The 25444-nt window shown below is 36.4% G+C and overlaps 2 protein-coding genes across 3 annotated transcripts in view; both read right to left on the bottom strand.

The window, feature by feature from the left end:
* The window catches only part of LOC127985910 (arrestin domain-containing protein 1), a 32913-nt gene extending 13434 nt beyond the window's left edge, over positions 1-19479 (bottom strand). The window contains exons 1-3 of one of the 2 annotated variants that reach the window (XM_052588116.1): positions 19260-19368; positions 10769-11742; positions 432-542 (exon numbers count right to left, since the gene is read on the bottom strand). In XM_052588116.1, coding sequence (XP_052444076.1) covers positions 432-480 — 49 coding nt within the window. In that variant the 5' untranslated portion in view covers positions 481-542; positions 10769-11742; positions 19260-19368. Of the gene's footprint in view, positions 1-431; positions 543-10768; positions 11743-19259 lie in introns of both variants that reach the window. The other variant, XM_052588115.1, reaches the window with a different exon arrangement.
* Positions 19480-20863: 1384 nt separating this feature from the next.
* Positions 20864-25051, bottom strand: LOC127986183 (glutamine synthetase-like). Its single transcript, XM_052588436.1, has 7 exons — positions 24914-25051; positions 24306-24504; positions 24056-24217; positions 23468-23614; positions 23207-23334; positions 22932-23131; positions 20864-22574 (listed from the first exon to the last, which is right to left on the bottom strand). The coding sequence occupies exons 2-7, from the start codon at positions 24472-24474 to the stop codon at positions 22262-22264; spliced, it is 1119 nt and encodes a 372-aa protein (XP_052444396.1). The 5' UTR covers positions 24475-24504; positions 24914-25051; the 3' UTR covers positions 20864-22261.
* Between the last annotated feature and the right edge of the window lie 393 nt (positions 25052-25444).

Here is a 25444-nt window from a genome sequence, read left to right as displayed (position 1 = left end):
TGGACACTACGACGATCAGTTTTATCAGAAATAACTGTACATTCATGTTCTCCAAACATTAGTTCTATGTAGACAGATCGGTTATTATCATTATAATGTAGACTGCTCGAATGAGACAGATGAAAAGTTTCTGGTTTAAAGGAATAACTCAAATCTAACCTCCTGTAAGGGTTATGTGATACTTGACACATTCAGAGAGACAGGAAGAAACCAGAAAGACACATACTCAGAACAGGAAACTCTTCAGACACAAACAGTTGATCAAGTAATACAAATTAGAGAAGTAAACAATGAAGTCCTTCAAAGTGAGCAAAGTTTTCTATTGTAGATGGGAGCCATTAAAAGCTGTTTAAATTATATTTTGACTAATAATATTAAGAATGATTGGATTTCTGAACTGAAGAAAAGCTGAAACTGAAAGAGATCCTTACCTTTATCAGCTATAGACAGTGTGCTGCTCAAGTACTTCTCCTCAAGCATCCATGATGCATCATTCAGCTTGGACGAGATGCCACACGACCCCACACAGTTGACTTTAATGGCTGTGAAAAGACAAAAAGAAAGAACTGTGTCAAGCAAATTGCGGCAAAAGAACTTGTCCACTCCCAAAATACACATTCAGTTTTTTTTTTTTTAGCAATAGTTCTATATATCCTGTCAGCATTCAGCCCCAGATTATAGTAGGATAGACTATAATATGATACCTTTATCTTTTTGGGTGATTTTCAGATACTTTTTTTGCTTCATATCAATGTTTATAATGTTGCGATTCACTTCACAGGTTGGTTTGGTTTATGGCTCGTAAGACTTCTCTAAAAAGTCCCTATGGAAAAAATATTTCCAGAACCAAGTAATTTTCAAAGTTCAAAGTTCAGTCATGTAATTCAGGAAGTAAAAAAAAACATTTAACATTTATATATATATATATATATATATATATATATATATATATATATATATATATATATATATATAAAAAATATATATATATATATATATATATATATATATATATATATATATATATATTATTTCTATATTATATAGTATGCATATAATGTAAATATTTATTTTAAATGACCTATTTTTGTATCCTGGATATTGTCCCCTATAGCATTCCATGTCAAAAATGTTTTTAAAAGTATTAATTATAAATAAAAAAAAACATTAAAAAAAAATTATTCCTATCTGACACACCCTGTCATTCCATTTAAACAGATAAGGCTGTTTGCGAAACATGTTGGCGAACCTTCCTCCACATTCAAGAAATGATGCAAGGACAGGTCTGATAGGTCTAATCGCTTTGGATTTTCCACAGTAAACTGATCTGATGTCATCTTGATGGCTAGAGCAACATAGCAAATGTTGAATAGGAATGTTGATTGTTTTCCTTTCATCGAAAAACCTGTCTGATTTCTACAAACCCACACAACAGACATTCCGTACGAATTAAACATTCACCCAGACGGAAAAGCCCCTTTGTCTGGAGCATCGAGGAGAAACAGCCATCCTTATTTGCATTATAATTGTGTGATGCTAAGCTATCCACACAGGCTTTATCAGGGTGTACCCAGACACATAAAGACACCTGAACGTAAAAAACCTAAACAGACGAATCAACGTCAAACCCTTCAAAGACCAAAATTTAGGTTGAAATCAGACCTAAAGGTCAAGGTCATACAGACAAAGACATTTGCATGTGTATGGCTTTTAGCATTGGTGCTTTTGCCATTACTGTGGCACTAATAAAGGCTAGAGATGAATGTTTGAGCAGTCTCCAATGCTTGGACAAACATATACACCTCACATGACCCTGTCAGTCAGTTCACAAATATACAGTGAGCACAAATCTGAATTTGAGTGAAAAGACACAAACTGACTGCCATGTGACCACATGCTGATCTGATTATGTAATGGGTGAGTGGTTGGTAAAGCCCAAGAAATCTCAACTAGATTGATTTAAAACGAACGCCATCATTGCACTCTCACATATATGGTAAAACAGGAAACAACCATATCCGAAACATTTAAACAACCCTCATGGTTTTCTGCAAGCATGCAATCTTGTGCATTAAATATTCACATTCAAAAAGCAATAAAGCAGTACTTTAAAAAAAGCATGAGATTAATAGAGATAAAGCAGAATGTGATAGACAAAAAACAACAGATGTCAGTGGCACTTCTTAGTAGGGCTGGGTTAATACCACATTTCAGTACAAAAGGATCTTTGAATTCATACTTTGATAAAACTGACAAAGTTTTGAATATGTTTCAAAAATACTAAACCAATAATTGAAATACACACTAAAAAAATAAAAAGTGTAATTATTTCCATCACAGAACTTCTGCAAACAAGTGCAAAATTAATAGTACCAAAGTCTTGCAAATGAACACAAAAGTTTATCGAGGAATTCCTTGCTAATACTTGCAAGCGAATGCAAAAGTTTTGAAAGCAAATGCAAAGTTTTTCTGGGGAAAGAAAACAGTTTGAACACTGAAGCACTGATATATAATTTTTTCTTCCATCTAATTTTTTCATCACCAACATGTCCCTTCATAAGATACATAACAGAATTATGATATTTCTTACTGAAACCGGAAATTGGGGTGGAACACATTAAAATTATTGATAGGCAATAGCGTTTACTGTACACACCAATTGTGAATGATTTGCTGTGTTATTACCAGTCAATGACAAATAATACTAGAAGAGGAGGTACATTCAAAATTGGATTGGCTAAATTTTTGCATAAACCCTTGAATGAGTACAAGATAAGTCATCAGTATTCTCATTTGTTCTCCCAAAAGACAACGACCACTCATTTTAAATGCATACATCTGCTGAAAGCTACTTTCGTCAGTGTTTATAAGAGTATACAGTTTACCACGCATGCAGCATATAATCAATGACCCGCCAGCAATTTTATCACATACCAAAATTAGCAAAACAAACGTATTGTACCGTTTAAAAATTGCAGTTATTGAGATACTCTGTCCTGGTCCAAGCTACTTTTTTAGTATGCAAGTCAAACTCCAAATAGACAGATAAACTGCTTGGGGTAAGTGTGGCCACAAAAGACCCATCATGAATGAAACCAGGCATAATTTTCTCAGAGAAAAACTGTCAGTTTGCATTTTCAGACAGAGGTAGAAGGGGGGTTCGAATCAGGGCAGGCATAACACACGGCTGGGGAATGTTAAAGCCTGTTAGTGTGTGGCCAGCACACAGTCTAAATGAGCACCAGTTCACCACAGAAACAAAACACTGGTGGCAGATGGCAGCATATCACTGGACCGGGCAAGAGCCCTCCCTGGCACACTGGCATGAGAGCCCTTCCATCTCTAGCACAAATAAAAAAAACTAAATCCAAAGGAGAGACGGTCCTCGGAGTATCAGACGACTCATAATAAATAGGCATTTAAGCACCGGTGCCATCTGCTGTGTACCATCTGGGCACTTCTGCTGGCATAAGGAAACTTTATGCTGACTATATTCTACCCCTATATATATTTTAAAAAAAAGCAGTAATGAAAATGAAAACAGTACATTGTGTTTAAATGATTTTGCTTTGGGTACAGGACTTTCCATGAGTTTTTTGCGAAAATATAATATCAACAACCATTTAAACTAATTCACTTGTCTTTCAACATGACTCTTTTGATTCATTAAAAAGAATGAAAGAAACACAGCTGCAGCTTTCGAAGGAATTCCTACATTTTGCTATAGCAAGTTTTTCTTTTCACGAAAAAAAAAAAAAATAATTATGACGTAAAAATAATTATGTAAAGTTTTTAAATGTATTTTTCAGATACGTGACCATGGGAATACGCAGATCACATGCTTACAAAGAAAAAACATATAAAGTATCAAATATAGGTAAATAAGAAAGAAGAAACATAAGCATTGCATTGCCAAATGTTCTGTTGTCTTTTTTAACAAGTGAGCAGCTGCAGTAAACCCTTGTAAAACTGATTCACACCATGACAAGTGTACTGTATCAGCCATGACTGAAACACTCAACTATTACAGGAAACAACACGACCAAAGAGAGGATGTAGAGATGGTTTTACCTCCGTTTGTTAGTCTATAAGTAAAAGGTCATGTTGACACTGAATGCGGCTATTAAAATTAAAATAGTTCTTGCGCAACATGGGGAGGCCAGCTGGTTTCATTGTAGCTTCATACGGACAAAAGACCAAGATGGAAATGAAGCTTTCATGAAATGGAAATGAGCCTCCCAGCCTCGGAGTGATTATAAAGTGAAATTGTGGCATGTGTCTGGTTTATGGTGTTACTCTTACAATATCACATTTCTGTCATGTTTTCTGTCTTCCATTAAAAGCAAATTTCACATTGCATTACTTTAGCATTATAGAAAACTAAATTTTAAGTCTATAATTCTGAAGAATTCTGAATGTTCACTGGTGCGTTCAAGGTTCATATGGAATGCAAACTCACTATGATTCATGCTGAATATTATAAGTCACAGCTCTGAGTAAGAAACCAAATAAAATTTAAGCCGTTATTCACTGAAAATGACATTCCATTACAAAAAACCCTCTTTGTGTTTTATAGAGGAAAGAAAGTCAGCATCAGGGTGAGTAAATGATGATATGAATGTATTGGATGAACACTGTGTGCTGGGATCTGACTCAAAGTCTACAGGGGGACACGCTGGAGCTGGCCCAGGCCTCTTGGCAGCTTATACGGTTCAGCGCATGTGTCAGAGAAACACCGCAGTAGGCGTCCGGAGCGTCTCCTGTGTTTATCACAACCCTTCCACATGGGAAGACAGCGTGGGCTGAACCTGCTTCCTAACACACGCAGCTTAAGCAACACTTTTGCCAGTCATCAGACGACTGTGAGAAACTGCGCACCCATCTATTATCAATGAGTTACATCTAAGAATACTACATACAAAGACCTATTCAAGTACTGTTCCAATGCTATATTCAAACACACAAACCTTAATGTTAACGAAAAAAGAATAAAAAGAAGTCTCCTAAAAACCTCAGATCTAAAAGAAAGGTTCATTATCTGTTTGAAATACCATTCCCACCCATGTCCTGCGTGAACGTCCCTTCCCTAGGACAGGAATTTATAGCTGACATTACACAGTTAAGAGTTTCAGGTTTATGCATAACTGGCTCTGAAAGCTCAGCTCTGCAATGTTTTAGACCATAAAACCTCCTTCAAGAAACACATAAAAAACTGTGCATTTTGAATGAAAAGATAACAAGGCTGTTTAACTGACTTCCTTATTTTAACTTAAAAAACATTCACTTGAAAAATACATTTAAACAATATGATTTTTAACAATCATGCACAAATTACATTTCTAAATAAAAAACAATAAACTTAATAAATCTATCTGTCTATCTATTTGTCTGTCTGTCTGTCATTCTGTATATCTGTCTGTCATTCTATCTATCTGTCTGTCGTTCTGTCTGTCTATCTGTCATTCTGTCTATTTGTCTGTCTTTAGTTTGGTCCATCTGTCTGTCTGTCTGTCGTTCTGTCTGTCTGTCAATCTGTCTATCTATCTGTATGTCTGTCTGTCATTCTATCTATCTATCTATCTATCTATCTATCTATCTATCTATCTATCTATCCGTCGTTCTGTCTGTCTGCCATTCTGTCTATCTATCTGTCTGTCTGTCAGTCTGTCATTCTATCTATCTATCTATCTATCTATCTATCTATCTATCTATCTATCTATCTATCTATCTATCTATCTATCTATCTATCTATCTATCTGTCTGTCTGTCTGTCTGTCGTTCTGTCTATCTGTCATTCTGTCTATCTATATATGTTTGTCTGTCTATCTATCTATCTATCTATCTATCTATCTATCTATCTATCTATCTATCTATCTATCTGTGTCGTTCTATCTATCTGTCATTCTGTCTATCTGTCATTCTGTCTATCTATCTATCTATCTATCTATCTATCTATCTATCTATCTATCTATCTATCTATCTATCTATCTATCTATCTATCTATCTGTGTCGTTCTGTCTATCTGTCATTCTGTCTATTTGTCTCTGTCGTTTTGTCCATCTATCTGTCTGTCTATCTGTCTGTCTACCAGTCTGTTTTCTTTTAAGAAATCAAAAAATCTTAATCAATTTTTCATTTGTATTTAAAATATTTATTTATTTATTTATTATATTGTTTTATTTTCATAATTGTAAACATTTCATCGGGCATACAACAAAACAAATTAAAGGCATTAGTAACTGGCAGCTGTGTGTCCACTTGGTGATGAATTCTGAAACCCATCAGAGAGAATTTGACCCTGTGACACTGGAGCAATGCAATGCAACAGTGAGTCAGCACAGTGAAGGTCCGCCTGCACGGGCATTGAAACGGACAGCTGGGTTTTGGGAAAGACTGATATTTCCTTGTTTACTGTTGGGCTGGATACAGTTCAGCTGGAGAAGAGACACACAAAAGTGCTACAGTGTGCTTGTCTACAGTCAGGTTTTTCTTTCGACAATGCACACAGAAGAAGTCCTTGATCTCTAGGCCAAAACACAGAGAAGGACTGTATCACAGCAAGCACAGGGTCAATTTCAATTGGTCAAGAGTGTGATTAATGAGATTAATAGAATGCAATGAATTGACTGAGAGAAGGAAGTTCCATAAACATGCTTAATTCAAAAAGTAATTCATCTGACTATGACGTACAACAGAAGTTTCAATATAACCCTTCAAATGTCTGTTGGAGATCAGACTTGAAAATTATTGGGTTTCAACAGCTGGAAGCAATGAACTGGTTTATTTCACCCACTGAAACATTTACTACATTACCACACCACACACAATGGATGACTTATAAAACATTACGCTTCTCACAAAGATGCAAATTTCACCCCAGATTGGTGGAACTTTATTATTTTCGCCCATCCAAATAATGTGCAACACTAGACTTCATTAAAAGAAAAGAATGTAGAGACAAAATCTTCAAGAAAATCATAATGGTTTTGAACAACATCAGGATGAATAAATAATGACAGATATTTCCTTTTCTAACAAACTACACCTTTGAGTAACGTTTAATATTTTGCCAATAGAAATGAATGCTGAGGCTGAACTCTAACACTACATTTCATCACGACCGTGACATCATCGACTGAGGAGCTCCATCATCCTTGATGCTCGAGGGTAACTCAACTCTCATGTCCTCATTAAAACTTCAAGAGCAATTAGACTCTCTTGCTTTCTCTCTTCAGTCTAACCTCGCTCCTGACCCCGTCGACTCACTTTATGAGCTTATTACAGCATTTAATCCACTGGCCCCACAGATTACAAAGCTCAATTCAACTATAATACATCTGCCATTCACATCATTGGTCACACCTTCAGCTGCATGGTAAAGAATAAAAATGAGATCAGTATGGACTGCAAGCTAATATATGAGATATAAAGAGACTAGACCAAAGCAAGAAATCCACAGCATTGCTTAATGGGAGTAATATGTAAATATCTGCCATTATTAATGTATTTCTATTTTTTTCCCCACTTATATGTAAACTTAAATATGCTTTTAAAGTAATATGTGTGTGTGTGTGTGTGTGTGTGTGTGTGTGTGTGTCGTGTTTAATACATACAGCAGTTTTGTTTTAGTATGACTCATAGAGTTTCTGTTAATGTTTTGAACTAGATTTTATTTTGAGTAATGAAAATGGTATTTAGATTTAGTTTTAGTTAACGATAATAGCCATGGCATACAGTCATTAAAGCCAATGACTATAGTCATAAAGATAATCAAAAGTATTGCAAAATATGAGTAAAGAAGAATACAAATACATCATAATGGGAAAAGTTAATGCATTTGTTTCCGAATTGAATCACTATTTTTTTCCAAGTAGAAAAGCTGAGCGCATCTTATAACAATTCTCATAAACAAATAAAAACATGGAATATCAATTACTGACAATTCAAATATTTGAATTTTACATTACTGACTTGTTAAGCATTACCGTTTTTAAATGTGACCGATAAATGGAATTTAAAAGCATGCATTACCAAACCCTATAAAATAAGAATATCTATCTATCTATCTATCTGTCTATCTATCTATCACATTTATGTATAAGGAGATTATCCAGACTGCATTATGCAACATGCTCTGGTCATTCAGATCTAAAAGAAAGGGTTAATTATCTGTTCGAGAACCTTCGAGAACATCCCTTCCCTAGGACAGGAATTTATAGGTGACATTCAGTCCTTGTTCTACTCACACAGTACCTCAAGATTCCCACCAAAGTCAGTGACTGGCGTTCACAGAAAACGTGAAAATTTCTTTAAATTTCATTCGATTATTAATTTACGTTCTATGTTGCATCACAACATGTCGAATGAAGCTGTAAAGGTGTAGAGGTGTCTGTCAATGAGATAACAAATAAACGAATTGGTTGTTTACCACATACATGAATATTTTACATAAACATGAGAATTTATGAGCAAACGCTAAATCATAGGGAGCCGGTCGTGTATTCAGAGGGAGATTTACTCCAGGGACGGTAACAACACATCGGCTTTGATAGGGAACAGGCAGATTACAGCAAGCAAACTGAGAATTTCAACTGAGGCAGGTCACCTTGGTTTAAACAAGATCTTTCTCCCTATATTTATGGTTGCTATCGCTTAGTAAAAACCAGGTTCTTACAAGATACTCAATAAACAGCACAGACATAGAAGCCGTAGGTGGATTAATTTATATTTCAATAAAGAGACATAAATAACTTATCAGGCTTTCGTTTACTCGCTGTACAGGATCGTATCATCAGGATTACAGTAAAAGCTTGTGCTGCCTATTTCACATCATAATCACTCAAAGTCAAAATACTACTGGAAGAGAGCTGCATCATTTCATTTAATCAACTTTTGTATATTTTACATACATTTTACACACACACGCACACACACACAATACTAGATATAAAAATACATAATTTATTTAAGATAACTTAATTTATATACACTTCCTCAAATGAATAAAATGCATATTTCAATATACATGAAACACTGAACTGTTACAATGCAACAACTATGATGCAAGACAGTGGCAAACCCATCTCTTACAAGTATGTTTGCAGTATGATAAAACCATAATTTCAAATTGTTGTACAGAATGTATAAATATTCAGTATAATGGTATTTACAAGGTTTCTTAGTCAGTAGGGCGATTTTCATTTGGAGGGTAAATTCTTTCTAGAAACTAATCTTACATAATTTACCGAAACATCCGTTAAGCTCACTGCAGCCTGTTTTAAGTGGACTTACAAAGAGAGGAAGTACAGTCCTTCCTTCAAAGGGTGATGAGCTTCTAACGAATACAGAGAATCAAAAAACAGGCCTATTTTGTCCTTATTTCTGTGAAATGCATTGAAATATCATTCATCACCACAAATTATATTTTTGGTATTTTATGTAATTGTGAATGTGATGTTGCTAATGGAAAATGATCTTTTAGCAGAAAAACGGAATTCCAAATATATTTATATTTTGTTTGGCCTGCAATGCTCCTGAATTTACAGACAGATAAAGCCGCGTAATTAAGTAATATTGAAGAACTCAATATATAATGAAAATCACGAGAGTTCTTCTGCACTCAGAGGAGGAGAAAAGAGCCTTTCTCAGCGACCTGATGGAAGAACTGTAATTAAATTCTCAACGAGACAGACAAATCGGCCCCTCTCTTTACTTTATAATATCCTCAGGGCTGGGAGGGCAGGTAGCACTTCTTATCTACCTGATTTAATTAATGACAGTGTTTGAGAGCACATGATAAGTTGAGATGCTTCAGATAAACTGAAACAACGCCACCCAGGTGTTTCGAACTTATCAAAAAGAATTGAGTTATTACTTTTCTACCTTTCTATTTTTATGCTGTCTAATATTGAATATTTAAATAGATAGTTCATCCAAAATTGAAAACTTTCTCATCATTTACTCACTCTTCACTTGTACCAAACCTGCATGAGTCTCTTTCTGCTGTTAAACACAAAAGAAGATATCTGAAGAATGCTGGTAACCAAACCATAATTTAATATCTTTTTTCTTTTACATACATACTTTATCTTATAATATAGTGAGATTTTCATTTACTTGTACCAATTGAAAATGATTGATTTTATTTTTGATTTATTTACCAAATTTCAATATCAGTCATGAATTCAGTACTGAAACTGTACTGTAGTTTTTAAAAGAGAACGAAAAATGTTCCATTCTATGCAGGTCTATGCAGAATTCATTGAAAACCTGTGATTGAGTTTAACTATACTACTGCGTGTTGAAATATATTCACTCAACTGAAAATTAACATACAAACAATAAACTTGACACTTAATTTTCCAAAGGATCTTAGCCTAAACTCACCTGATCTATTCTGAACATTAACTAATTAAACTGCACTAAAACATGTGCTGTCCTCTCGAAACCACAGGCCTCTTAAATTCCCGCACAATCAATCCAGCTCGCTCTGTTGGGAAGGTAAAGGCGTCTTTGTCCTCCGAGAGAGCATGAATACGAGAGGGCACCTGCACACAAAGGGCATAGGGTTGGGAAACCCCATACGTCTCCTGGGACCAGTATTTCTGAATGCCGGTGGCCTAGCAACCACATTCCGATAAGATATCCCCAGTAATGGGCATAAACCTGCTGCCAGGTGAAAGCTAACCTCAATAAAACACTCTCGAACCAATACACACACTTACAAACAAACAAATCACAGAGGAAATTCCAACATTCCAAAGCTCACCACAAAGGCTTTTGGTTACCAACTAAACCAGAGCCATGATTGGACAGTTTAAGAATATTTGAAGAGCTGGAGATTTGGAACCATTTGTGAGGAATGTGTGATATTCAAGCCTCCACGCAAGGCATGGAATAATGTGAGAAGTGTGGCCTCTCACAGTCATCGAGTTGGGGCTATTCAGACAAACAGAAGAGAACAAAGAAAGGTCATTAAGGTCAAACATAAAATTTCCAAGAGGTAGTACTGTAAAAGCATGCGGAAACCATTTTCATCTTTGTCTTTGAGCACTACTGAGACATAATATACATTAAGGGATAGTTATGACTTCCTTTCTTGTGTGCAACACAAAAGAAGATATTTTGTGTATGTTTTTTGCTTCTTCCATTCAATCAAAGTCAGTGAGTTCCAATGTCGTTTTATTGAATTTCATCATATGGACAAAAACAACTGAAACAGAAGAAAGAAAGTCATACAGGTTTTTCATTTTAGTGTGAACTGTCCCTTTAAATGAACAAGGTTTCTGAAGATTGAATGTAAAATTGGAAGTAGGAATGCAAAAACAGTAGGAACTAATACAGAAAACGGAACTTTGAGAGACTGGAAGGCCTTTGTTCTCGCATGTGATCAGTGTCATGAAATATTCTCGTTATGGAACAGAAAGGTTCGTTGCTTCCCTTTGAGAGTATTAAGACAATGTGAGTGCTCTAAAATTTCACCAGATAAATTCAGCGAGGCCAGATGTACTGCATGTCCTACATTACTCATTACTGCTTGAGAACGAGCTGAAAGCGTACACTTAAAAACAGTCATTAAAAGAGTCGAGAGCATCATTAGTCACAAACATAAAAGAGAGTAAATTTGTCCCATCCTTAGCTCCGTTTCAAATGCTACAGCTGCATCCCTCATTCAGCTAGACATTGTGGAGAAATCTGTCTTATCTAAAACCCAGAAATAGACATCTTCCTCACTCTGATGACCTGGAGAGAAAGAGAAAGAGAAAGGAAGAGACACATAAAGAGAACGAGAGAACGCATTTCTTCAGGCACATGATGCTGTGACTATAAAAAAAGAGCCCCATTAAGGGTAGCTGGCATGCTGGAAGGCGAAATCAGGAAAATGCAAGGTATGAGGTGCCAACACGAGTGCCAGTGGCAAATAAACTGCCAATCTTGATATCTCACTATAAGAATCACTGAAAGGTCAAACAAACCCAGAGGTTAAACATTTACAAGGAATCTCTCTAGTGTTAGACAAGCTTTTATTCTTCACACACTTATTTCTAAGGAATATTCCAGGTTTTTGTGAAGTCAAGGTCATTCGACAGCATTTGATTACCACAAAAATAAGTAACACTTGTCACTCTTTTTCTTTAAAGGAACAGATCAGCAAAAATAAAAAACGGATGAAAATGTACCCACCTTCAGGCCGTTTAAGATGTATATTTCATCAGAACAGATAATAGAGAAATTTAGCATTACATTACTTGCACACCAAAGGATCCTTTGCAGTAAATGGGTGCCGTCATAATGAAAGTCTAAACAGCTGATAAAAACATCACAATAATCCACACCACTCCATTTCAGCAATTCACGTCTTGCAAAAAAAAAAAGCGGTTTTGCATGTTTGTAATAAACTAATCCATCAAGATGTTTTTAACTTCAAACGTTTGCTTTTGACTACCCTAAAGTGATATAATACCAAATTTATGTTATGAAACTAACTCAAGTTGGATGGCCTAAGGGTGAGTAAATTTTCAATTGCGTTAATGGATTTTAACATGAAAAGAATACTTACTTAACTCTTAACCATTTTGCAACTTTGTCACCATGAAAATGCAATGCCATAAAACCCCTTAAAAGACATATATTAAAACATCTACTAGAGATCAAACAATAAAAAAATTGGCTTAATTTAAGTTAAAAAAATTAAAAAAAGAAGCTTCACTTTTCTTTCTTGAATTGCATCGTAAGTTCCTCACTGTAACAATTGTTGCTTTTTTTAAAAGAAAGGAGGGAAACGTACAAATATGTTTGGGGGTTATCACGACAAATATTGCTTTAATACACTGTGCAGAAGTAAAAAATACAAAAGGACAGTTGTTCAGGTGACTATCTTTAGAAAAGCCAAATTATTTTACTTTCACAAAGACACTTTACTTTCTATTCGTGATTGCAGTTTGCATGTCATTAATTAAAAGGTATTTCTATTTTGAAAAATATCCCCAAGTCTAGACACATTAGGGGTTGGATGCCCCAAGCATACTCTCACTATGACTCATTTGCTATTTGCAGCTGGCAGATGTGGTCATGCGAGTTCTTGTTAACTCTGTGATAGCCTATATAGCTGCCGGGACATGCGGCAACGTCAGAGTCTCCGGCCTTGAACAAACAGAGACATTTTTTATTCAAAAGCACAATGAGCCAATGAGGGCATGGCTTGTTTAAACAGAACGGTTCATTTAATAGTTTTCATTAAGAAACTGAAATTAAAACTGATAATGAGGTCAGGAATTTATCAAGATATTTCAAGGCAGGTTTGGGCTCAATGATGGCAGACTGGTCAAACGGTACTTATATTTGAATATACGGTGCCATTAAAAAGTTTTTGCACTTTTGATGTTTCGGTTTATTTTTTGCATTTGTCACACTTAAAAGATTCAGACCATAATTATTACACAAAGGTAATTATATAAATACAAACATTAAACAGTAAATACAAAATGCGGTTTTGAAAATGATTTCATTTAAGGGAAAAAAGCGGTCCAAACCTGCCTGGCCCTATGTGAAAAAGTAATACCCCCCCCCCCCCCCATATCTAATAAATGGTTGTGCCACCCTTTACTGTAACAACTGCAATCAATCGTTTGTGATAACTGGCAATGAGTCTTTCACATCACTGTGGATGAATTTTGGCCCACTCTTTGTTTTAATTCAGGCACATTGGAGTGTTTTCAGGCATGAAAGCACGGTTTAAGATCATGCCACAGCATCGCAGTCGGATTTAAGTCTGGACTCTCACTTGACCACTCCAAAACCTTAATTATGTCTTGATCCATTCAGAGGTGGACTTGCTGGTGTGTTTGGGAACATTTTCTTGCTGCATAACCCAAGTGCGTATGAGCTTGAGGTCACAAACTGACAGCCGGACGTACTGCTTTAAGATTTTCTGACAAGGTGCAGAATTCATGGTTCCATCAATTTTGGCAAGTCATCCAGATCCTGAAGCAGCAAAGCAGCCCCAGACCATCACACTACCACCACCATGTTTGACTGTTAGTATGGTGTTCTTTTTATGAAATGCTGTGTTGGATTTACGCCAGATGTAAAGGGACACACACCTTCCAAGAAGTTCAACTTTTGTCACATCAGTCCACAGAATATTTGCCCAAAAGTCTTGGGCATAATCAAGATAATTTTTGGCCAATGTGAGAAGAGCTTTTGTGTTCTTTTTGACCAAATATGGCTTTTGCCTTACTATGGATGCCGTTTTTCCCCAGTCTCTCTTATTGTTGAATCATGAACACTGACCTTAATTGAGGCAAGTCAGACCTTTATATGTTGTCCAGTTCTTTATATGTTTTTCTGGGATTTTTTATGTTCTCCTCGATGAGTTGTCGTTGTGCTCTTGGAGTAATTTTGATAGGCCGGCCACTCCTGGGAAGGTTCACCACTGTTCAAACAAGTTTTCTCCATTTGTGGATAATGGTTCTGACCGTGGTTCGCTGGAGTCCCAGAGCCTTAGAAATAGCTTCATAATCCTTTCCAGACTGATACATGTCAACTATTTTGTTTCTCATCTGTTCCTGAATTTCTTTAGATGGCGGCATGATATGTTGCTCTTTAAGCATGTTTCACTTTGTCAGAGAGAATCTATTAAAGTGATTTCTTGATTTAACAGGTCTTGCAGTACTCAGTCCTGGGTGTGGCTAGTGAAATTTAACTCAGCTTTCTAAAATAACGTGGTTAATAACAGTCCTTTCATGATTTAACAATTCATTTTTCGCATAGGATCAGGTAGGTTTGGACAGTTTTGTCCCTTAATAAATGAAATCATCATTTAAAAACTGCTTTTTGTATTTACCTGAATTATCTCTGTGTAATATGAAAATTAGTTTGATGTTCCGAAGTTTTTAGGTGTGAGAAATATGCAAAAAAGACAAAATAAAAACAGGAAACTTTTTCACAGCACTGTACATGAACACACAGGAGACTTGAACTATGGTAAATAAAAAACATTTTTACTTCAAGTTTTAAGAGAATAATTAGTTATTACTTTTATAAAATTATAAGCCCCACATTTCAGTTTTAAATTCTTCACAAAATTGTCCCCTTTCACTTCCATTGTAAATTTTGGGAGGTTGACTTCCCTAAAATAGCTTTGCAAACACAAACTTCCATTTGAGACTTAACATAATAGGTTTTGTCCCTAAAGGTTTCTCAAGTGACCTGGTCTAAACTCATCCTGAATACTTGAGTAATGAGGCATCATACTGGATGAATACACAAAAAATACCTTCCTTCCGCCTAAAAAAGTGTGCTCCATTAATAAATAATGACATTTGAGGCCTATAATTCCTGTTACTAAAGGGACAAACAGCCTCAGGCTTAACTTTATATTTGTGTTTAATAGTGTGCAAAATATTTCGACACAAACAAGGGCATAGGTACTGTACTGCCTGTAAATGTGCTGAATGCCCTGTTATAATGAGGGACAGGAGTGAGTTCTTCACAAACACTCCCACAGAGCCAGCGTGGGACAGAGTGGCATCATGTTGATATCAGCGGTGTTGCCTTACAGGCCAGTCAGTCCACTACTAATGAATAGACGGGCTTGTCTCTTGAAATACAGAGAGACAAAAGGCTCTAGAGCACTACAAACAAGCTTATCACAATCATTAGTATGCATTTGATACCAAGCTGGATGTAACGTGAACATGCTTTCTATCATGATCTGTTGACATATTTCCTATTGAAACAAGAAGTCGAATGCAAGGCTGCATGATTAATCAAAATAAAACCGAAATCTCATTATCCAATCACAAAGGCTTCAATTTAATGAAATAAATGTATGCGTTGCATGTTTTTAGGGTGCAGCACAGCACTGTGTTCATTTACACACATGCATTAACAGAGTCTCAGAGCAGCTCGGTTCAAAGTAAATGCTGCTCCACACATTCATTATTATAATTATTATATAGTCAGTATTGATATATAGTCACAACATTTATGGCCAAGCTGTTCAGCACACAAAACCTAGAGATTTGTATATTTATATATTTATTAAAAAAAATGTTTTATTAGATTTGTAAAAAATACAATAAAATAAAAAACTATTACATTTTGCAGCCCTAGTTGGACAGCCTAGTTAGAAGGTCTTGTCTTTTTTAATAGCTTATAGTCTAGCTTGAGTCATATATCATGGAAAAAAACAACTTCTGGTTATCTACTGGTGTCGTTTTAGAAAATTTGATTGGACAGAAATTTGCATACTCCTCTGCAAACAAAACAAGTCTCCATTTTCCTGAAAGAAAAGCACTCCTTTAAACGGACCTATGTCAGCTTAAAACATATTTTGCCAAGCAACTTGTAAACATGGGGGTTTTCATGATGCTTTTTGAGTATTTTCAGTGTTTCAGCCTTATAATACATTTTCCATGGGACAAAAGTCAATATTTATATCGTGATGCACTAAGGATATTTTCTCTCCACAAATCACACAAAATAAAAACGTATTAGTTCAGGGAGAGTTCATCCCAAAATGAAAATTGTGTCATAGTTTATTCAACCTCAAGTTGTTCGAAACCTGTATTAACCGGTTTCTTCTGCTGAACACAAAAGAAGATATTTTAAAGAGGTCAAACAGGTAACCACTGACTTTCATAGTAGGGGAAAAATAAATGTGGAACTCAGTGGCTACCGGCAACTATTTGGTTGCTCAAAGTGGTTTTTAATGACATGAGTGTGAGTAAATGATGGCAGAATTGTATTTTTGGGTGAACTATCCCTTTAATGTCCTTCTAGACTGTACAGATTATTTCTATTTGAGATTTAAGCAATCATGTCTTCTCTAGAGTTTCTGACTGATTAAAACCAGGCTAAAGTCCTTCTTCCATAGTTTTAAGGGATTATACACGACTTCTGCCAAAGCTGAGGCTGTCTTGCCTGTTCAGTCTGTTAACCAGTAACCCTATACACTGAACGCCGGCTGCGATGTAAATAAGAGAACGTCTTTCAACAGGAGGGTGTCTCTGCACTGAAAGAGACTCAGGTTTTAATATTCATGCCATGCTTTTCATTTTCAGCCAATGAGTTATGGGGAACAAGGCTAAAAAATGCCATTGTCTCTCACGCTCATCAGGACAACGATAGGACTACTTATCAAAGCGGCCAGACTCAAAAAAGACAGATAAGAAAGCCAAAGCATGAGTCAGCTGCTTTTTTTTTAAATAAAACCTATTGAGCAATGTGGATTGAAAAGCACAGCTATTCTCGGAGTAACAACATCACATCCTCCACTTTGTATCAAGAAGACTCTGAAGAAAGTATCCAGGTCCATTCTGCAATATAATATATCAATGAAAACAGAATTTACATATAAGATGAGCTATTCCTTTAAAAAAACAAAACAATATAGCTAACCCACACAGTTTAGTTATGCTAATGCACAATGTCTGCCACATTAGAGGAGCTTTTTCCACATTAAGTCAAGGTGAAGGGTGCTCAGAACCAGTTCCCAAAGTACTTAAATTGGAAATGCAGGAAGACCTAAAAAATGTAAGTGCCAGCAGAGAATGACTAGTCACACGACCTTATTGTCCCTTATAATAGTGCTGTCATCTGTCACGCAATCCACTGATAAACACAACAGCAGGCTTAAAAACCTTGTGCCAATCCACAGCGTTCGAACGCAAAGAGGCGCATTCTCGCTATTGACAGGAAAAACTGAGAGGAACAGAAACATGACCACAGTGTCGATCATTTTTCAGAAGTGTCACAAAATGGGCGGGGTCCTAGAAACTGAGTGAAAAACACTACAACTTCAGATGCATCTGATCAGTCTCAAGTGTGAATGTAACAGTGCAAAGGAAAAATAAAAGAGTTGTTTCATTGGAATCTTTCTTTCTCTCGAGTGTCAGTCCGTGAGTCTCGCCTACACACTAAAACCCAACAGTTCAGTGAAAACACTTACAATACATTCTTTGTAGCTAAACATTCACACAGTGTGTCTAACCTACTTTCTTATCTCTTTCCCCAAAGACCAGCAATATGCAAAATTGTGGCTAGTGGGGAGTGGGTTGCAGGAGGTGTTTATTTTCTAACAATTATAACTTTTCTTTTACTTTTTTTATAAACTTAAGGGAACTGGGTCATTACCCCCTTGTTAGGTTGGTAAAGCCCCTAGAGTAAAAAAAAAAAAAGGTTTTGGGAGGGGGCGAGGTATGTCTAGATGCATATGTGGATTTTATACACTTATACATTATTTATTACATAATGCTTAAACCTCATTTTCATTTAGGTAACAACAAAAGTTAGGTTATAAATCAGTCAGAGTGAATGCTTGCAAACAGTAGAACATTAGTTGTGTGGGCCGCTTGAGGGTAGCAAAACATGAATAGGCTACTATTATTATTTAGCATACTGTTGTAATTATAGATTTACATGTAACAAAACATTTAATTTAAGGGATATCTGACGGTAAACTTATTGTTTAGGGGTGCCACTGTCCTGCTTCAGAAATGTAACTGGAGTCGCTGAATTTCTTGGAATCCATCGCACATTTCGGACGACTTTAAAAAGGTCAGCATCTTTTTATATGCGTGACATTCATATGACCAAACCACTGACAAAATTCAGTTAACTTCTTAAAAACATGTTTGCGATAATTAGCGGTCGTTCAAGCGTTCTTTCGTTTTTGGTTAAGAGAACAGATGCGTTCAGCTGGTCATCATAAGCGCGTCGCGTTTTAATACGCGTTGCGTTTAGCCGTTTTTGTTTTGAATGAACGCTAGGATCCTTTCGTTTGTCGGTTCTGCAGGTACACTCATTTGTGGACGTTTAAAGATGGAAATCAAGTGATGACAAACATCAAAACACACTTGTTGGAACGCACACGACATACAATGTGTTTCAACGGTCCAGGAGCAGCTCGGGTGTGATTGTGCAATCGAACAGAAACCAGCAGCAGCACACGAGAAACAGGATGTTCACTGACGTTCATGAAGGCAAGAGCGTAGACGTTTATGTCTGCCTATCACAGCTCCCATTTCACATAAATAATACATATATACGAACCAGTACTGTACTGTATATGAAATGGAGGAGCAACGGATGCTGAATATCAACATGCAAACACGCAACACGTCCATGTTGAAATGCATTATTTAAGCACCCTAATTTTACTAGAACGGGGAAACCCCAAAGCTTACCAGCTGTGCTGTCCCTTCAAATTATTTTTTCCTATTGTAAGCATATGTAAGATACACAGCGTCGCTTACCTTTAAACTGTAAGGAGTGGCTTGTTTTAATTCTCACAGTTCCTGATATGGACTCCCCGGGGTTGTAGACCACTTTGTTATTAGTTAAAGTAATCTCGAATTCCTGAAGCTTCCCCATGTCGTTCAGAAGCACCACTCAAGCGCTCAAGGAAAATGAGCTCGACAGTAAAACTAACAGCTAAAAGCGTCCAGTTTTACGTCCCACCTGCGGCTCTCATCTCCGCCCATCCTCATCCACGAGCGCTGACGTCATCGGGATAGTCAGACTCCCCTGCTCTTTATGATCCAAATAATAGTATTGATGACATAGTGGATTTAATATTTCATTTGAATGCTGATAAACTTACAAGAATTAATGCAAGGACGTTCATTCTTAAAACTGCAATCATTCTTGAAAGATTCTCATGCACATCCAATACATGACCTACAGTAACGATATTATATTTATAATTATTTAAACATTTTTATTTTTATTTTATTTTTATTAACATATCATTTTGATTTGCTAGTAAGCTATTAAAATTGCATTACATTGACATATATATGTATATAAATTATATTTATATACAATAAATATGCACAACTGCTTCAAAAGACGTATTTTATATTAAGGCTATAATATTTATAAATAATACAATTATGACTATGCCAATTTAAACGTTTTTTTTTATTATTATTATTACTTTCTTGACTGTTGCACCTCAAAAATAAAAAAATTTGAATTTGAAAACATGTTGCTTATAGCTGAGGTGTATTCAAGATATATTCTGTATGAACAACATTGAGTTTGTGTATGTTTGAATAACTAACATAAAAAAGTATGTTACGTCAGAAGGCTGTGATGTAAATGTGCAAGGAGCACCACGCTGACCTTTCTCCATAACCAACCAGGAAATTAAGCAAAAATCCATACCTAAATCTGTCTGGCGACACGAGCATTGATAAAACTGAACAGACATCCCTTCTGCCATTGTTCTGGGAATAATAAATGCACCTCATGATGGGGACTGAACACACTCCTGCCCTCCACACATCAGTCATCTGCTGAAAATAGAAGCCAATTTAAAGCCATCTCATGTGCCTTTTGACATCAGCTTTTTATTCAGAGAGGTCTTCTTTTGTGTAGTCCCGATTTAATTCGGATGTAATAGAACAAAATAACAATTTTATATAAACATGACTCAAGATTTATAAGAACTATGTCTTCACGTTTTTGTTTTAATACACTTGTGTGAAAGTAGCAGAAAGTCAGTGGTTGCAACCAACATTAGCAACAAGCAGTATTAACATCTTCTTTCAGATTCTTAAGACTAAAAGTAATGATTAATAAAATCAAGGTATGAAAATATATGAGTTTAAAAAATAACCTTTGTAACAGATACGTTATTACAAACATTAGTGTGTGCCAATCACTTGCCTGTTACGCCCCCTTATGGACATCCAAAAGAACAGCAATCATACCAATTTTTGACACTTGTGTACATATAACACGGATTCCTTAAATGTGCGAGACTTTCGTTGTCATTCGTTTCCAGCAACTTAATTTTACATGTAAATAAATAAATAAACTGTCATGCTTCTTGATGTTACAAATAGTAGCTATGTGTTGTGATATTAAAATCATACACATTGGTTTATGATGCAATTTTCTTACATTTAAACAAATATGATAAGTATGTCATAATAAATTAGTATTCATTCTTATATTCTTCTCAACAACCACATTTGTTTGCAGAATTGCATTATTTCAATTCTTCCTCCTCCTCAAGCATGCATGTGCAGGCCATTGTGCAGGTCATGACATATGGGTCACAGTTGGCGGCAGGACGGCGGTCCTCAAAGTAACCATATTTGTTTTCAGCCACCCGATAGGGGATACAAATGCTGATCCCATAACAATTTGGCCCTTGTCAAAGTCACTCAGATCTTTATTCTTGCCCATTTCCTCTGCATCCAACATGTTGATTTCAAGAACAGGTTGTATGTTTACCATATAATCTACCCTAATCTTAATATGTGGCCTTGTTAGGAGATTCGCTTCAGCTGTGACTGGTCATAATGTTTTGGCTCCTCAGGGTACATATATGTACAGTATATGTTTGCAAATGTATATATTAATACTGCAAAAACACCTAATCAAATATTAAAAGACTCCACTGTTTTAAATCCAAACAAAATGTGTTTATCTGTAAATACTGCATGTGAAGGTGTCCTCAGTTTGAATCATGGTTGAACTATGATTATCATTCACATCATATACACTGTGTATATATACACACTCACTGGCCACTTTATTAGGTACACCTGTTCAATTGTTTGGTAACACAAACTGCTAATCAAACAATCACATGGCAGCAACTCAATGCATTTAGGCATCTAGATCTTAGTACCAACCAACTGAGCATTGTTTAAATGCCACAGCCTACATGAGTATTGTTGCTGACCATGTCCATCCCTTTATGACCACAGTGTACCCATCTTCTGATGGCTACTTCCAGCAGGATAATGCACCATGTCACAAAGCTCAAATCATCTCAGACTGGTCTCTTGAACATGACAATGAGTTCACTGTACTCAAACGGCCTCCACAGTCACCAGATCTCAATCCAATAGAGCACCTTTGGGATGTGGTGGAACGGGAGATTCACATCATGGATGTGCAGCCGACAAATCTGTAGCAACTGTGTGATGCTATCATGTCAATATGGACCAAAATCTCTTTTTGAATCTATACCACGAAGAATTAAGGCAGTTCTGAAGGCAAAAGGGGTAGTAGCGGTTGTAGCAAGGTGTACCTAATAAAGTGGCCAGTGAGTGTATGTATGTATATGATCATTCAATATGACATATCAAACTTGTCTGCAAATCATGTGTCATAAAACAATCCTTTAAGAAGAGTTTAATATGTATAGATTATGATTTACAAACAAAATTAACAAATATAACAGGTTAAAGTGCCCTCTATATAATATTCTATACAATTATTAGTTACCAAAAGTGTGTTATTTAAGTTCATGGGTATTTTTCTCCTCTTCCAGCATGGATGTGACGGCCATTATGCAGGTCACGGCATATGGGTCACAGTTGGCGGCCGGACGACGGTCCTCAAAGTAACCACATTTATCCTGACCCACCTGGCGCGGGATACGGATGCTGGCCCCACGGTTAGCGACGCCTGCTGAGAAATCATTGATGCTGGAGGTCTCGTGGCAACCCGTGAGGCGACGTTTGTTATCTTCTCCACCGTGTGGGTCGTAGGCCTGAATATGCTCTGCATGACGCTTCCTCAGTTTCTCGATGGCTTTCTCAATGTGCCTGATGCAGAGAAAAGAATCACGGAGATCAGATAACATGACCAGACACGGTTCACACCAAGGACGACTATAACAATAATGGAAGTTCACACCACAACTGTAATGATAAGACAGAGAGGAACAATATCATTGGAATCACTACACGTAGGATTTATTTCCATCTGATGGATGATATCAGAATCCATACTGCTTTAAAAAGCTTGAGCATTAAGAGCGACAGATAAACAGAATGTTATCATGCGTGGGTCTGGATGCTAATATAGGTATTCTTGGTGTGAATGGACTTTAACACTCTCTGTTTGTTTGATGTTTTAGTTGGTCTTATGATTTATGAGTGTGTGCATAACTTAGTACATACTCAATTCCTCCTTGTTCTCTCATCTGCACTGTGCTCACATTAATGTGGCAACCAGTTCCGTTCCAGTTTCCTGTCATGGGTTTTGGATCCAGGGTGGCCACGACTCCAAAGTCTTCACACACCCTGTGGAGCAGGAACCGTGCCATCCACAGCTGATCTCCCATCTCAATTCCTTCACACGGACCCACCTGGAACTCCCACTGCAGACAGAGCAAACTGTCCAGACTGGCTATACAGAACATGATGTCTAATAACTACAGTGTAACCGTTGTTACCTGAGAGGGCATGACTTCTGCGTTAGTGCCACTGATTTTAATGCCAGCATACAGACAGGCTTTATAATGACACTCCACGATGTCTCTGCCAAAAGCTCGGTCGGCACCGACACTGCAGTAATACGGACCTGACAGAAAATAGACACAGAATTCAGAACAAAAACTGCAATTTTATACATAAATACATACATACATAAAAATGGAATATCAATATAAAAATTTGAATCCTTATGGAACACAAGAAATGACACAAGATTTAACCTTGTGGTTTGGGGTATCCCAGTCTGGGCCAGCCATAAGGGTGTCCATCCATTCCTAGGAGAGTATATTCCTGCTCCATGCCGAACCAGGGGTGAAGGTCTTTGACCTTTTCCATGACCTTGTTACAGTGGTTACGGTGGTTCGATTCTAAAAGAAAAAGAAATGTTTGTTAGTTCTACACAAGTTTGTATGATCACTGTGAGGAATTTTATAACTCAAATAAATCTCTGCATATTTTAACTACAAAATGTGGTGTTTGTAGAACTTTAACTAAAGAAGGTTGTAGTTTTAATGGCTTTTTAAAGTATCTATTTTTTAATCAACTTGTTATACATGTTATACATGTGTGACTGTACATAAAACTAGCAAAAGATTAACATTATTTATGCCCCAGTGTATGCTGGGAAGAAGGCGGATGGGACTCACCAGCTATACTTGATTCTTTGACTTTAAAAAAACATATAATACATAATATTTCATGATTTTAAAGTTGTTGTTTTTTTGGAATTTGGAATGGATGAATAATGTTTTTTTTTTTCAGCATTATTTAACTGATCTAATATCATTTTTATAGTGGTAAATGTTTACCTGCAGGTTCTCGGGTGTGCTTCAGCACCTCACACAGCACCAGTTTGTTCGGGTCCAAGAGGAAGGGGTCCTTAAACATGCAGACCGGAATCAGTAGCATGTCACTGTTGTGTCCTGTAGACTGACCTGTGCTGGAACCATCAAAATTCCATTCTGGTAGGTCTGTCAAAGAACAACAACAGCAAAACTAAATAAGAACAAATAAAACATTTAAAATAAAGAAAAATGAAACCAGTTAACGCTTCTCTACCAGCAATGCTCTTTGGCTCTGAATCCATGGTTCGAGTCTTGTTTCGCAGACCCTCTCCAGAGCCATCGATCCAGACATAAGTGACCTGACAGAAGTGTCCCTGGGGCAGATTGAGGTACTGCTGCCGCAGGGCTTTGTTGAGACTTGAGCTGTCTGATACGTAAGACATACTGGATCTGATTTACAGTAAGCAATGAACCTAGAGAAATGATACAAGACAGAACATTGTGTTAATGTAGTGAATTTCTAAAAACGTTTTAGAAAAAGATGATCTTTTTATATGATAGATAACATCAAGCTAGTTACTTAATAAAATAGCATGACAATTCATTAGAAAAATTACATTTGATTGTTATGAATTCCTCAAAATGAAATTAGAGAGAAACATCTCTAGACAACTTTCAGTGATGTAGGATATTAGAGAAAACACAGAACTGAAAACAATGAAACAGATTTATATATTCAATAAAATGCAGTGATATAAATGATATCGTATTATTATGAAAATATTTTAAATAATTATTACATTGTCATTGATGATAATGGATAACAAGCAACAAACTTCAAATTTCAGTGCTCATTAATGTACCATATTAAAGATGACTTACTCAGAGATGGATCTTTGGCTCCACTTCACATGACAATTGAAACCCAGTTCGCTTAAACAGTCAAATTTAAGGCAGCCTGTCACTGAAGTTATGTTGTATAGAGTGACGTAGATAATGTGCTTGATGTCCATCCTTCCCTCACCTGAGATACCAAAACAGTATGAGTCAATAAACATTTAACTAATAAAACCTGTTCAGCCAAACCATCTGCACTGCTGTTACAATGCCTTTAAAAAAAAAAAAACAGTGAGTCAATGATTGTTTGTTGGGATGCATCACTTTGTTATCGAGTCTAACGTCTCTTGAGGCAATATTAAAGACTTGTGCATGACCAGTGTGTTGGGTGAAAGATAAACCTACACAACCGTTTTTTCACCTCAGCTCCCCTGAACACTCAATTACACGTATACTTACTGAGAGATTTTTTTTTCCACTTCAAAGAGACATCAGCACAAACAAAGCACAAAGAGTTTTTTACAGTTCAATTAGCCTCTGATGTGCCAATAAACACACAAGAGTCCCAAACCTGCT

Source organism: Carassius gibelio, chromosome B21 (assembly GCF_023724105.1).
Source record: "Carassius gibelio isolate Cgi1373 ecotype wild population from Czech Republic chromosome B21, carGib1.2-hapl.c, whole genome shotgun sequence".
NCBI classification, from domain to species: domain Eukaryota; kingdom Metazoa; phylum Chordata; class Actinopteri; order Cypriniformes; family Cyprinidae; genus Carassius; species Carassius gibelio.
This window is presented reverse-complemented; position numbering and strand designations above follow the sequence as displayed.

Coding starts and splice junctions, on each gene's coding strand:
- LOC127986183 (XM_052588436.1), bottom strand. CDS start 24,474: ATGTCTTACGTATCAGACAGCTCAAGTCTCAACAAAGCCCTGCGGCAG. Junction 23,615..24,055: donor GCACACCCGAGAACCTGCAG/GTAAACATTTAC, acceptor TTTTTCTTTTAG/AATCGAACCACCGTAACCAC. Junction 22,575..22,931: donor AGAGAACAAGGAGGAATTGA/GTATGTACTAAG, acceptor TCTCTGCATCAG/GCACATTGAGAAAGCCATCG.